Here is a 13,619-nt window from a genome sequence, read left to right on the forward strand (position 1 = left end):
CGACTGCATGGTCGGATGCTCCTCATCGGGTCGGTAAGTCACAGGCAGGCAGGCGATTGGTCCCTTACAGACCTCCTAACATCGCGGATCACCGGCAGCATGGTCTGTGGTCCCCTGGCCCAGTTCAAGCCAACCATGGCAACACCCGTCTCTTCTAAGAGACGACAGGATTCCACAACACTCATGTTGTCGAAGGTTTCGGGTAAGGCTCGGGGGATCATGGTAATCACAGGTGAGTATGTTGTAGCCTGAGGTTTTTCTGTGTCTGGCTAGTCATTTACGCAACCGATCAATATCGGTAGATGAAAGTTATATGAAAACCAAGGTTATCTCTATAGTGTTTCCTGCATCCAAAGGCCGAAAGCAGGTGATTGGCCGTTCAAAGTTGTACCATCGCAATTTCTTCAGAATACTAAGTGCACATGGTCGTTCAACAATATACAAGGCGAGTGAGAGGCGTATGGTTGCTTCGGGTTATAAAATGGGGCCGATATCTTCCAGCCCCCGTTTTGGCTGATTCGACAACACATTACGCCAAACGTGCATCGCGTATACCTTTCCCTTCCTTCATCATAGCATCGACGGCCAATTTAGTTTCCCCGTAACAGGAGAATGTCTCGCCCACGATGAAGTCAGCACCACCTTCAGCTGCCCATGAAGCTTGTTCCTCGAACGTAATAAATATACAATGTAGTCAAGTCGTAGGTCACGATTGATTCATGCAATGCAATGATTCGCGAAATATTTACATAAAGAGACATGGATAGTAGTTTGATTCGTTTTTGTTGCAGCGATTATGGTTGGCACTGCTTGGGTTGGGGCAATGATGGAAGTAGTCAAAAAGCAGTCCAGATCTGATTTTAGTGTTTACATGTACATGTAACTGGCGAATAGAATAGAAATTGAGTCGGTACATGTACATAGTGTATTCTTATCGTCCTGCCATCGCATGATTAACGGAATTCGTGTCCTTAAAACTACCCTACTATCCTGTCTGATAGTGGTACGAATGATCGAGTGTGTTTTCTGCGATTGGTAAATGAGGCCAAATATTTAGAACGAACTAAACCAATAAAAGTATTGATTTGAACGAATTTTTAATTGTTGTCTGTTCTACACTATCTACGCCTTGTTTTGGACAAGATGGATATCCCGGACAATGAAAAGGGAAAGGTCAAACGCGGCCGAAGAGGGTAAGAGTTTTAAACATAAGCATCCGGACTATACAGCCTAGCCTGGAGAATGCGTTCCCCGGATTGCCAAGAATCTTATCACAATTGTATCCCAGCTACCGCTCCAATCTACCGAGTCTTGCCACAGTACCCCTACAATTGTGCGTGGCAACCGGGGAAAAGCAAAAGAGCTGAATTTGAGGTCGACTTGTTTTCCAGAAATTATTTCAAAAGCTACGGTAAATGCGTCACTACTTAATGGTTATGTCGTTTACCTAATATTCTCTAGGGACCGTGAGAACGTCCTCCCGAAAGTAAAGCGGTTTCAGAAAAGGTCTCTACCAAGGCGCCGCTCCCGAAAGAAAGACGGTTCTTCCTTCTCCTCCGAGATTTCTGAGGGAGAGTCGAGAGTGTCAGATATCGCAATAATGGCGCTCCAAGAGGCCGAGAGAGACGATATACAGATTCATGATGTCCTCAGTAGCGTGGCTTCAACATCTGTAACAAGTCCCGTACCCATACCTGAGATGCGGGACAGCGACTACGACACGGACTTGGCCGAGGAAGGTAGAGACCAAGTACAACTCTGTCTTCTGAATAATGACCGAATTAGATATGACTGGCACCATCTTTTCCGCAGTTATGCTGCCTTTGCGTGTGATCCTGCCCTGTCTGATGTTGCGGCACGACGTCGTTCTGCACTCAGCAAACGGTTTAGGTCCCCGATATTTCGCCCAGTTCGATTTTCTTGCAGTGGGCATTGACCCTAAGATTATGTTATCAAAAGGCAACTTCCTAAAGGCCTAATCAAATGTAGCTTGATGATCTTTCCATTACCGTCTATTCTATTAAAGAATTCAGTGACGAGTAAGGTCGATGTAATTGTGTTACAGCAACAGCAGAAGAGTTTGACATTACAGGCAGGAAGGTTTATTTAGATGGCTGCAAACGACACGGCGTGGTTCCTGCAAGCCAAATCACAAGGGCCTTGGCTGGAGACTGCCTGAAGCTGAACAACCTAGGCCTAACTACTAATGATGTCATTGCCTTGTGCATACCATTACAGGTAGGTTCTGTACTACATTTATTTATCCAGTTTCGGCTTGTCAACCCCCACAAAAGCTGTTTAGTGAGGGTCGGTTTTATCAAGATTTGCCCTGATATCCCTTTGATAAGACAGTAGACCAATTGGAATTTCGGCCTATAAGGGCGAAAGATTGGTCCATTGACCGAGTATCGCATTCGACGAGTATCGCGTGTTTCGTGCCCTTCTTCACTGAGCTACTTCGACGGCTTGCTTACTGTTCTTCGCTCTGTTATTTCCGTTTTTAGAAACTTGCTCTGAAATGGCCAAGTCAACCTTGAGGAGGCGCATATCTCCTGGTACGTGCACCTGGTATTTTGTATAGCATCACAGCTCTCATCAATACCAAGGACGAAACGAAGGTTTTATTTCTAATTCACTTGTTCTGCATTTCAGACAAACATGTCAGTCAGTACATTGCTGCTGTCTTCAAACCGGATTGGTCCCAAGGCCATGATTTACTTGGCGGCCATGTTGAAAGAAAACATCAATATCTCAACCTTGGTATGTTGCTATAGACAAAATACTTATTGTCATCAATGAAACTTAACGGTATCGAGAGGTGTGTCGCATCTGGGAAATAACGAGCGGTGTTTCTGCATTAATTTAGCAGTTTTGCCTTGCTGCTGAATTCGAATGCACTGCAACTGCACATGCTGCTGAATACATTGCAACCAAACATGCTGCTGAAGCTGACTGAATGCACTGCAAATGACATGCTGAATGCACAGCATTGGCCATACTGCCAAATGCTCCTCAACTGATCAACTACAGTTTTCCTTCTCTTTTCTTTGTAATTCACATCTTGCCTTTTTATCTTTCGACAGGATTTGTCCAACAACGCTCTCGGCACGAGTGGAGCGCAGCTTATCACTGACATCATCGACATGAACGGAACAATAAGGGTGCTAAATCTCGCAGGTGAGAAAAATCGCTCGTACAAAATAATTGGTCTAAAAATATCCCTCCAAAGTACCAGGAACAGTTTCGTCTCCAAAAGATTCCGCGATGTCAACAAATCACTTAACGTACTATTCATGTATCCTTTTGCTCCTATACGTTGTTCTTGTCACTTTGCCAGAGATTACATGCAATTTAGAATTCTAATTCTAGCGTTTTAGCTTGATGATGCACATCGCCCTTTATCTTTCCCCTCATCATATCGATGTGCCTCTCCAAAGGGAGGGATTTGCTTGTTCTGGACCTTCGGGCAATACACCTGAGGAATGACATATTCAAATGACCCTACCGTTCGAAATATTCTTCCTGTAAATCAGGTACAACTATAAGTAATATCATTTTAATTTCAGTTGACCGTCCTTTTAATTGCAGTTGACTACCTTTTCAATTGCACTTTTTTTCATTGTTAATAATAACCCCAAAGTACTTACACATATTTATCACCACAACCTTACCTCGCAACTTCACCTTCGTTGTAGATAACGGATTCGAAGACAATGATGCCAAGTATTTTGCCTACATTATGCGTGTAAGTCTAATACATGTCTCTTAAAATTGAAATACTTGAAAGTAAGCAGGCCGGGTAATGTTATTGATCAGAAATGACCAGGATTACGAGTCTTCATATGTTTCACATTTTTTACTGTTTCAAATGTTGTCGCTTAGCCCGCGGATCCGCGTGCCATTTTGATACATGTAGCTCTATTTTTATCCTGACTGACTATTCATCCTGATGTAAAGAGAGTTTGAGAGCACCTACTACTAAATGTATTCGCGCGCTCCTAGAAACAAGTGTTTGAGCATTTGGCTAACAAAGATCCCCATAGATAATTTCAGCAAAAGATGAGTTTCCATAAGTGAGATAAATTATAGAGATTTGAGTACCTTTCCAAACAAATTAGAAAATTTTGCATTTTTGATACTGGTGTTATTTCTTTCAGATGAGTTGTTTAAAGGTCCTGAACTTGAGTCACAATAGATTTCGAGAGAATGCCGGTTACATTTTAGGCTCCGCAATAGGTAAATACAGGATAGCCCACGAAAGTCGGACTAAATGTATTTTCGTTCTTTGGTATTTTCAAGGAAATTATTTTTTAGCTTCATTTTCGGACCAATATAACAATAGTTCAACAAGACCAAATAAAAAAGCAGATATTTGTCGGCCATTCCAAACATCTACATCACTAAACGTCAATGTATCTCCTCCCGCTTTCAGCCAATTATTTCAACAGACGCGTAGACGAAACGGGGAGTGACAATTTAGGCAATAGTATATGATTTCCCTTGAGATCTGACTGTCACCTGCCTCACGTCGATTTGTCGATATGTCTTTGCCACCAGCGATAATTTTTAGTAAACATAAGAAGAAAAAAAAGGAATTTAACGACATGACAATAAATAGGATTTCATATCTGTTGGAAAGATCATCAACGCCGTCCAATCAAGCACTCTAATAAAAAATAGGCATATGTTTTCAGTAAATTTTGGAATATCCTCGTCATCAATACGTTCGTTATCATTAAACGATACACTAGGTCTCCATGCTTTTCAGCTGAAAATGACACGCTTGAAGAATTGGACCTGAGTTGGAATCACTTCCGGTTGAAAGGGGCGAGGGCACTTGCGAATGGAATCATGGTAAGCATGTTTCACCTGACCTGGTTCCCCTCTGAAAATGTCTTCAGTGGTGACCGGTGCACACCCCAAAATGTGACCTCCTCACAGTTACTCAAATGTTTTACTGTTGGGTTGTATGCAGTACAAGGTAATGCTTTAGAAACCGGGATAAGCCCCCCCCCCCGTATGAGCCATTCGACAATTGCCCAGCAGACTTCACCTACATTGCACTGCTTTTCCAGGAAAATGTCAGCATAAAGAAGCTCGACCTGTCGTGGAATGGGTTTTCCAACGATGGCTGCCGCTTTCTTAGCAAGGTGCTATCCGAGAATAGAGTGCTCAAGGAACTAGACCTCTCCAGCAATCGTATCACTTTAGAAGGGGTGAAACATCTTTGCAGGGGCTTGTTGAAGAATGAGACATTGGTGAAATTGAAGGTAACATTATTATCTTTATTCTGATTACATGTACTTTATGAAGTGGCGTCCGAGCCGCTGGGGGGGGGGTTATATCTGATTTTTTTGTTGCCGCATACATAGCCAAAGACAGCATATCGAGTAGCCAATTCTAAAAATCACTAAAAATATTGCTTTTTCTATAATTTCCATAACTTTTTTCTTTAGCTAAGTAAAAACACCATCGGGACGGCTGGTGCAACCAAACTGCTTGAAACGATCAAGGCGCATCCCACATCACAGCTTGAGGCGTTAGAAATGATGGTAGGTTAAAGATCTTGAAGCGGTAACTTAGTCTGTCCTTCTGGAAAGCCGGTCGCGGTCATTTGGTAAAAATAAATCTTGTGGTTGAGCCCATTTGTGATCCTCAAGGTAATAGTCGAGTAAATCACTTCACCATCATTGTAGTCAAGTGTAACAAATATATTCGTTATTTGAAAAAAATCGTCAACTTCTTATTAGAAATACATGTAAATTAACATTCAGACGATACCTTGCCAGGGCTACAACACGTCTTTTCATCTGTTACCGTAGAATACAGCTCAATGTTGGCCTGCCGTCTGTCAAAGAACCAACGAATTGGTTTTGAATTCCTTTTTTTCGTGTCACTACGTATCACAGCAACAAAAAATCTTGAAGTGTAGACAAATATATAAACTTTCAGGATACCTACGTCGACCAAACAGTTGAAACCCTCATCAGTCAAGTTGGAAAACTCAAGCCAAAATTCCACGTGAAGCATGGTGCCATGATGCGCTTCCTCGACCCGTACATGAAGATTGTTCGACCCCGTGACGCTTGGATGGGAGATCCGCTGACATTACTTCTCCGCTACATGGCTGAGCGAAATATGCGGCTTGCGGACTTGTTCTCCCAGTTTGATACGGATGACAGCTGGACGCTGACCACTGCTGAGTTCAAAAAGGGCGTCAAGGTTCGGTCGTATGCCGTCTCTCAAGGAGCTTCTCAAAATAGATTTGAAGCCTGAGGAGACAATTTTTTAGTCTTTCCTTGAATTCCAAAAAGTTCAAAACAGAAAGTAGTTAGTAGCTTCATTCGTATTTCCTGGGTTCATAAAAGATGCTGTTATCGTTAAACCTTGTTATTGCCATCTATTTAGAGTATCACTTACTAAATGGCTATCCTATCTACTCGTGCTCTGAATATTCGGTGCCCGATGCTGTGCATGCACCAACGTTCCCTAATCATAGGCCCTGTATATCATTTCCTAATGCTTGTTTTAGAATGGACAGTTCGGAACTAAATCGGACCCGCGTAATACCTGCCTTATTTCATTTTCATTTGCAAAATGTAGGTACGGGTCATCCAACATTGTTTAAACAAGTCTACCGCATTTCTTTGCAGCAAGCACACATTCCGTTAAGTGCTTTACAAGTTGAGCAGTTGGTGAACAGGCTTGATAAAAACAGAGATGGCGAAATCGATTTTAAGTAAGTATAGGCCTGTAATCTGTGGACAGTGACTAATTTGTTTTTACAAATTGAAAAAGCAGCGCTATGCGAATCTGCAAAGGTGTTGGTCTTTTTCTTTAAAGCGATGTTGAGCTTATAATGCCATCTGCATTCGTTTTCAGAGAGATGCTTACAGGCCACAAGAAACACAGACACCGCGAACGCCGCATACGACAACAACATATGGAACTCGACCGGCCGCGGTCGTCAAACGCAAGTCCCTCTGGGTCAAGACCATCATCTGGCAGGATGTCCGGGGTGGATTCGAGACAGAGTATCTCCAGCCCAAAAGGAACAACTGCGAGCCACCGCGGCAGTATATCCAGCCCACGTGATAGTATATCTAATCCACCGAAGGGAGTAACTCTGCTGGGTGGTTCTTTAAGTCCACGCGGCAGTATATCAAGCCCACAAGGAACTGCCCTCCTTGGTGGTTTTGTAATCAGTCCACGCGACAGTATCTCTACCCAAAAGGGAATAAGCCTGTTAAGTGGTTTTGCGAGCCCACGTGGCAGTATTTCCAGCCCAAGGGAAGCACTCATGCTGGATGTTGCCAAAGGCCCAAGCGGCAATATAAACAGCCTACGTGGAAGTATTTCCAGTCCAAAAGTAACGCCCGTGTTTGGAGGTGTCTCTGGTCCACGCGACAGTACTTCCAGCCCAGGAGCAACACCAATGACAGGGAGTCCACGCGGCAGTATTTCGATCCCTCAGGGTAATTCGCTATTTGGCGGCGATCCGAGTCCACGTGGAAGTATTTCGAGGCCACGGAGCAGTATCCTACCCAGTTTAGTTCCGAAGCCCGCGTAAGTATTTCACCGCAAATTGCAGGCTATTCCAGGTCAACTCATCATTACAACAATTCAAGAAAGTCATCCTGTCATACATATCATAGGTAAAGTCACATGACTTCGCTAGCCCTTTAGGCTATAAGTCAAGAGGGACCCCCTCCCCTTGTTTGGATCCTGCTAAAATCATTTCCGATGCCGATTTGCTGAGGTGATATTTATCGTTATTTCTATTCTGTCACAGAGATGGACAAACACATGGCGGAAGGAAACAAACACTTGACGACTTGGCCTTAACAGATTCAAAATGGACAGAGAAGGACTCGAACGCTATGCCAGACACGAGGCCTGAGCGTCAGCGACATCTCATGCAACAATTCGAAAAACTGAAATCAATATAGGCAATGTCGATAAAACATGTTTCCGGTTCAAAGGCAAAAATATGCTGATACCAGATCGGTTGAGACTAGAAGCTGTGGTTTCTTGAGCCTGCATGGACCTGTTGGCCGCCTTTGCATGTGTATACGTACGTATGTACGTATGTATTTTTGTGCTGTTTTTCTACGAGAGACTATTCAGAATAAAGAACATTGTAAATGCAGGAGTTCTATTAACATTGAATGAATGAATGAATGAATGAAAAGCATTTATAGGCGGCGCCTTTCCAAGAGCCTGATCAAGGCGCCACCCCGTTCAAAACCGAAAACATCATTCAGAGAAGTGCTTCTTAAAAAGCCACGTCTTTAGCTGAAGTTTGAAACTGGTGATATTTTGGCATGCCTTGACGTGGCCAGGGAGGGCGTTCCAAAGAACAGGTGCACAAGACGAGACATTGACACCCTTTACACTCTAAATGTGTTGTGGACAGTGATTCTAATTAATTTGAGATATTTGTACGAAAAAGATAAGTGGAATGGTGATAAATATGCATTATTCACATCGCCACTTTTCGCAACCTTGATATTTCCGCATTTAACATGTTCTGCCGATATCAATAACTATATTTGATATCGATCCTTGAATAGATGTGCTTTATCAAACTATTTCTGTTGAAGATCGTAATTCTATTTCAGTTAAAGACTTCCATGTATTCGTCAACTCCGACACTGTTGCCAATGTTTATCATATGACTACCAGTTTTTGCCCAGATTTTTCGTGCTCTTGCCGAATAGCAGTGTACGAGAGCAAATTATACAGGAGAGGCCTGTATCTACTTTGAAATCGGTGGTTAACTGAGTCTTTAAGTCTTCTATCGACGTCCTAAATCAGATCGTAATTTTTCTTTGTAATGGACAAAATGAACCACCTCAACTGGACACGAATGGCTCTGAGATTGTATCAACGTGTTCTGCTTGTTATTACAGTGGTTATTAAGGATGGAATTGGACTCTTTAGGTATGATGAACGGGCAACCTGTATGCATGATGGGGTTGTGATTCTTCGACAGCCGTATCGGTGATGATGGGATCTCATTTTTGAGTCCTGTAACGAACTCCATTACAGTAGTAACGAACTCCTCGAAGTATACTGACGTATAAGACGTCGAGGATTTATAGTAACAAGAGTGCATGGATGAGCAGAGAGGTTCAGATTTCGATCCGAGAAAAGAATGAGAATGAGGTGATTTTTTTCTGTAGCTGACATTATCCACTCGATTGTTCTTTTTATTTTGTTAGCATACCAGACATTCAAAACACAATGTCTTATTGCATTTCTGACAACGATTTCGCTTGACGCATTCGCAGTTAATCTGGCGAATGGATGGGAGACAAGTGATTACATAATACGCTCTCACCCATGCCATCTGCCTTAACAACCGCAAAAGTAATCAACACGATTAAAGTCATGCATGATCGAAATCGGGTACGAATAGGACAATTTTGTCTACGAGTCAGTATGTTTTAAGGGCAACTGTGAAGCATTTTATTTCATAAAACTGCAAGGGAGCATGAGAAAGCATCACGAGGAGGTGAACGCTGATTCACGGAATTTGCGTATCAAAGGCTTTATATTCACTTAATGCACAATATGCAGATCCGTGATAGAGCTATGGCTTCCTCGACCTTCTCATCAGATATCGAACAATCTTCCGAGACCGGACTTCATGACATGCTGGCGAAGATATCCTTATTTATAGAAGGATACATCGTCTCAGTTGTGCTGATCATGGGCATTTGCGGCAATACCCTCTCCCTCGCTGTCTTTATCCGGGCTAGGAAGCGGGCCGACGCCCCTGTGCAGTATCTTAGCTGCTTGGCCCTGACCGACACCGGTGTTATATTAAGCATTGGGTTCGTCCACTGGTTTCATTCCGGACTGGACTATGTCACCGGCGGGGCAGTGTCTTTTAATTTTGCGACGTATTCCCGTTTTACTTGCAAGTTGGATTTGTTTGCTATGCATGTTTGTGAATGCATGTCGGCTTGGCTGATTGTGAGCTTCTCTACTGAGAGAGCATACGTTGTGTGGTTCCCTCTGCGGCGGTCAGACCTGACTTCAAAAAAGCGGACAATGGTAGTTGCAGCCATGTTTACTTTGTCTGTTGTGGTCAGTATCCATCGAGTGATAATAACCGATATTTTCGTTGTGTCCGCGGATGCCGATGGTGTTTTCCTTGGATGCTGGTACACGGCAGTTGTCAGTCCATTGACATCGTTTTTAATCTATCAATTTGATCAGCTTTTTCATAATTATATTCCTTGTTGTATGATATTCACAGCAAATATTTGTATCTTGCTTGGCTTGAGACACTCGGATCTTTCTCTTGCAACACAAGCGGCGAGTGGCAAACAGGCCCAAGATGGCCGCATCTTGAGGTCGCTTATGCTAATATCAACCCTCTACGTCATACTAATGATGCCTTCATCAGCAACACAGTCTCAAATTCTTTTTCTGATGGCAAAAAAACAAATCAGTTTTCAGTATTTCTCTTTCAGGTATAACATAGATGCATTATTGGATCAATTTAGCATGATAAATTATTGTTTCAATTTTATGATTTATGGCTGTACGATCCCATTTTATAGGAAGGAGGTCTGTGATATGTTCAGAACGAGAAAAAGACTTGCGGCAAATAAATAAATAAAAAACACTCTCCCGGTCAGAGAGCTTGTGTTGGAAATACAGATGCGACATAGTGCGACCACTAGCGATCGAACATGCGGCCTTAATTTTGCGACACTGCAGTTTTGTTGCTATTGCGTTGCTGTAGCTACCCATGAAATCGAATTTGACGCAAGGCAACAAATTCAAAATTTAACAGACACAGACGTCAGAAACCCCGTTGTTAAATTTACCAAGTTACCTGCAATCCTGCTAATCCTTCTACAAAAGTCACCGGTTCCTGACAGATTTGACAATCAATGGAAACAAAAGAAACGTTAGATAAGTATGCATATAATATTGTATGTAAACCGTATATTATTTTCTAATTTTTTCATCAAGTTTTACAGGATAATTTGAGAAATGGGATATGTAGCGTTGGTGTTAGACTTGGATGAAGTCAGTTTGATATGGATTAGGAATAAGTTCACACTTTAGAGTTATAGCAGTTACAAGCCATTGGGTTCTTAGATGTGAACACCAGAGAGTATCCTGACTGCCTCATTGGGTCGACTGCTAAAACGGGCATCTCACAATGACGATTGTCTTACAACGATTAGGACACACGTTGCGAAAGGGTGTAGTTTGTCCTATTTCTAGCCAAAGTTGCTTCGTACATGTAAGATTCGTGATTTGAGGCGCCATCGAATATATTTTGAAACACCGTGAACGGAACGCGTCTGAAATTTTATATATGCAGTTTCTATCCTCTCAGGTGCCGCCATAATTCATATATTTCCAAAACCTACCATTTTATGTAATGTGACAACTTTCGCTCCCGCCTCTCAAATTTAATGCGTATCATTTTTACTAGTATACGTCAGCGGTATTGTTGTGTGTTCTGGCTTATGTTACTCGCACTACTAATTCAATACGTCCTCTTATTTCATTAAAATTTCTGTTTTGGTAATTGATATTTTCTTTCCAATGTATAACACGGATTGATTTCACATACTAGTGGTTATCACTATTGAGCCTCTAGGTGCAATAGCGGACTGCGTCCATTTTTGTAGAAGTTTTTTAAAGTGCTCACAAATCACACAGTTACATGTTTTGTTGTGTTAAGTGATGTTTAGAAATTCCATACGAATGCATAAGGTCAGTTCAAACTTTGATGTAGAACGGTATTTTTCAAGATAAAACATTTCTCTTTTCATTTCTGCACCAAACTCCAAATTTACAAAAAAGCACCTAGCCTGCTATGGGCTCAATTCGTAAAATCCAGTTGGTCGGTATATACGGGCAAAATAATTCCGCAATCAGCTCTTTTTGTTGCCATTTTACTCCAAGTTGATATGAAGTTGCTTGGCGACAAACAGACTTGATTTGTACCGCACCGGAAGTTTAATGGTTCCGAAAATGTGACTTCTTCGGCAGTGCGTGGCGCGGTGGTCGAGCCTGGAAACACGGACCTCATGAGGGAAGATGCATCCGTCAATACATGTACGACTGAATTTTAACCTTCCACTTTTTAAAGCAATTCTCGTCTCGTCAGTCAGAATAATTTGGGCTGCAATTACAGTACCCTCGTCTAGATTTTTTTATACTTTCAGAGCGACATTTCAACGTTAAAAGGACAGATGCAGCCGATAGTACAGAATTAAAAAACCTGTTCCAAGATGATGATGTTATCGGACCTGTTCGCTGCTATTCAGCACGGTCTTCCAAGGGGCAGTCGCTGTTTTGGCTAATTGCGTGCAGTGGGCATGATCTAAAATCTCGATGTTGATTAAACAGATTAAGTCTGAAGAAATGTCTTGATAAAGCCTTGTCTTATTGACGTTTCGTGAAGCTTATACTAGATAGATTCAGGCGAAGAAGAAGAGCCGTGATATTTTTATTTCGAATCCTGGTGATTTCCTGACAAATCTCTACACTTTTCCAGTGCGCTTTCAGATCCCCTTTTAAAATGCCTCTTAGGTTGCAATTCACGTAGGTATCTTAAAGATCTTCGGCGCCGATACTTAAGTCCGCGATGGTCTCTGTCCCCAACACCACGATCATTGCGCCAATAGCAACAACCTTCGACGAGAGCGGTGACGACGAATGGGTAATTGACTTCATGAATCAGCTCAGAGACTATATCAACAAGTGGTGCTTTGTGGTCATACTTGCCCTCGGCATTCCCGGGAACACCATGTCCCTGTTTGTGACCTTAAAGAAGGACAACCGCAGAATCAGCACTTGTATTTACATGGCTGCATTGGCCCTGGTCGACTCGGGCGTTATCGTCAACGCCGGACTCCATAAGATAATAATCACTCACGGTTTGTCGACAGATTTGAAGGAGAATATGCCGTTTCTTAGGTAGGTTAAACATATTATTTTTAATTCGCTGAGTTTTGACCACTGACGTTCGATTTTTTTTCGATCGACGATATACAAGCGATTTTAGATCTGTGGGTGTGACGAGCTGCAGCCCTAATTGTAGTCTGCCTCCGTCCCCAGCGATATTTGGTATCGGCGTCTAAAATTGGTGGCGTTCGATATGACCCAATATTTGCTAGGTTTGTCACAGCGGCGACTGACCTCGGCACATTAAGTCGTAGTAATTGCGTTGAAACAGCCTTCCTTTTTATGTACATTGTAAAGCAAGAGACATACCGTATACGTGAACCAGGCAAGCGTAGAATGCAATCAAAATGCTTCAAAATATGAAGCGCTCTGCAGACTGGCGGATTTTATTGCAGTGACATACGATAAGTATCGCTGTCAAGAGCGATAAAAAACGCTTCTCAGCTTGAAAAATTGGTCATCGCTGGGTTTGGTAGTTATCGTAGGTCGCAGCGATGACTCTTGTCCTGCGTATGCAACATTCGCAGCGATAACCGCAAACAAGCAATTTTTGTCGCATGTGATAGTTATTGCAGTCGCTGCGATACAAATTGCCTGCCTGCCGGGCAAGTTACACCACGGGGCCTTAGTAAAGAGAATTGTTAACGGAAAGAGCCTGTGCATTTAAACTAAGG

The 13,619-nt window shown here is 42.5% G+C and overlaps 2 protein-coding genes across 3 annotated transcripts in view; both read left to right on the forward strand.

Moving 5' to 3' along the window:
- The first annotated feature begins 1,094 nt into the window (after nucleotides 1-1,094).
- LOC135485481 (leucine-rich repeat-containing protein 74A-like) lies at nucleotides 1,095-8,145 on the forward strand. Its single transcript, XM_064767553.1, has 14 exons — nucleotides 1,095-1,193; nucleotides 1,462-1,739; nucleotides 2,066-2,238; nucleotides 2,653-2,760; nucleotides 3,084-3,177; nucleotides 3,696-3,745; nucleotides 4,158-4,236; nucleotides 4,769-4,854; nucleotides 5,076-5,270; nucleotides 5,457-5,552; nucleotides 5,953-6,222; nucleotides 6,654-6,739; nucleotides 6,883-7,566; nucleotides 7,793-8,145. Exons 1-14 carry the CDS (start codon nucleotides 1,144-1,146, stop codon nucleotides 7,947-7,949), a joined length of 2,406 nt encoding a protein of 801 aa, XP_064623623.1. The 5' UTR covers nucleotides 1,095-1,143; the 3' UTR covers nucleotides 7,950-8,145.
- A 3,656-nt stretch (nucleotides 8,146-11,801) lies between these two features.
- Nucleotides 11,802-13,619, forward strand: part of LOC135485484 (potassium channel subfamily K member 1-like) — a 42,280-nt gene continuing 40,462 nt past the window's right edge. The window contains exons 1-2 of one of the 2 annotated variants that reach the window (XM_064767556.1): nucleotides 11,802-11,878; nucleotides 12,204-12,957. In XM_064767556.1, the coding sequence (XP_064623626.1) occupies nucleotides 12,626-12,957 (332 nt within the window). In that variant the 5' untranslated portion in view covers nucleotides 11,802-11,878; nucleotides 12,204-12,625. Of the gene's footprint in view, nucleotides 11,879-12,203; nucleotides 12,958-13,619 lie in introns of those variants that run through there. The other variant, XM_064767558.1, reaches the window with a different exon arrangement.

The sequence above is a fragment of the Lineus longissimus genome, chromosome 3, assembly GCF_910592395.1.
Source record: "Lineus longissimus chromosome 3, tnLinLong1.2, whole genome shotgun sequence".
NCBI classification, from domain to species: domain Eukaryota; kingdom Metazoa; phylum Nemertea; class Pilidiophora; order Heteronemertea; family Lineidae; genus Lineus; species Lineus longissimus.

Coding starts and splice junctions, on each gene's coding strand:
- LOC135485481 (XM_064767553.1), top strand. CDS start 1,144: ATGGATATCCCGGACAATGAAAAGGGAAAGGTCAAACGCGGCCGAAGA. Junction 1,194..1,461: donor GTCAAACGCGGCCGAAGAGG/GTAAGAGTTTTA, acceptor AATATTCTCTAG/GGACCGTGAGAACGTCCTCC. Junction 6,740..6,882: donor GATGGCGAAATCGATTTTAA/GTAAGTATAGGC, acceptor ATTCGTTTTCAG/AGAGATGCTTACAGGCCACA.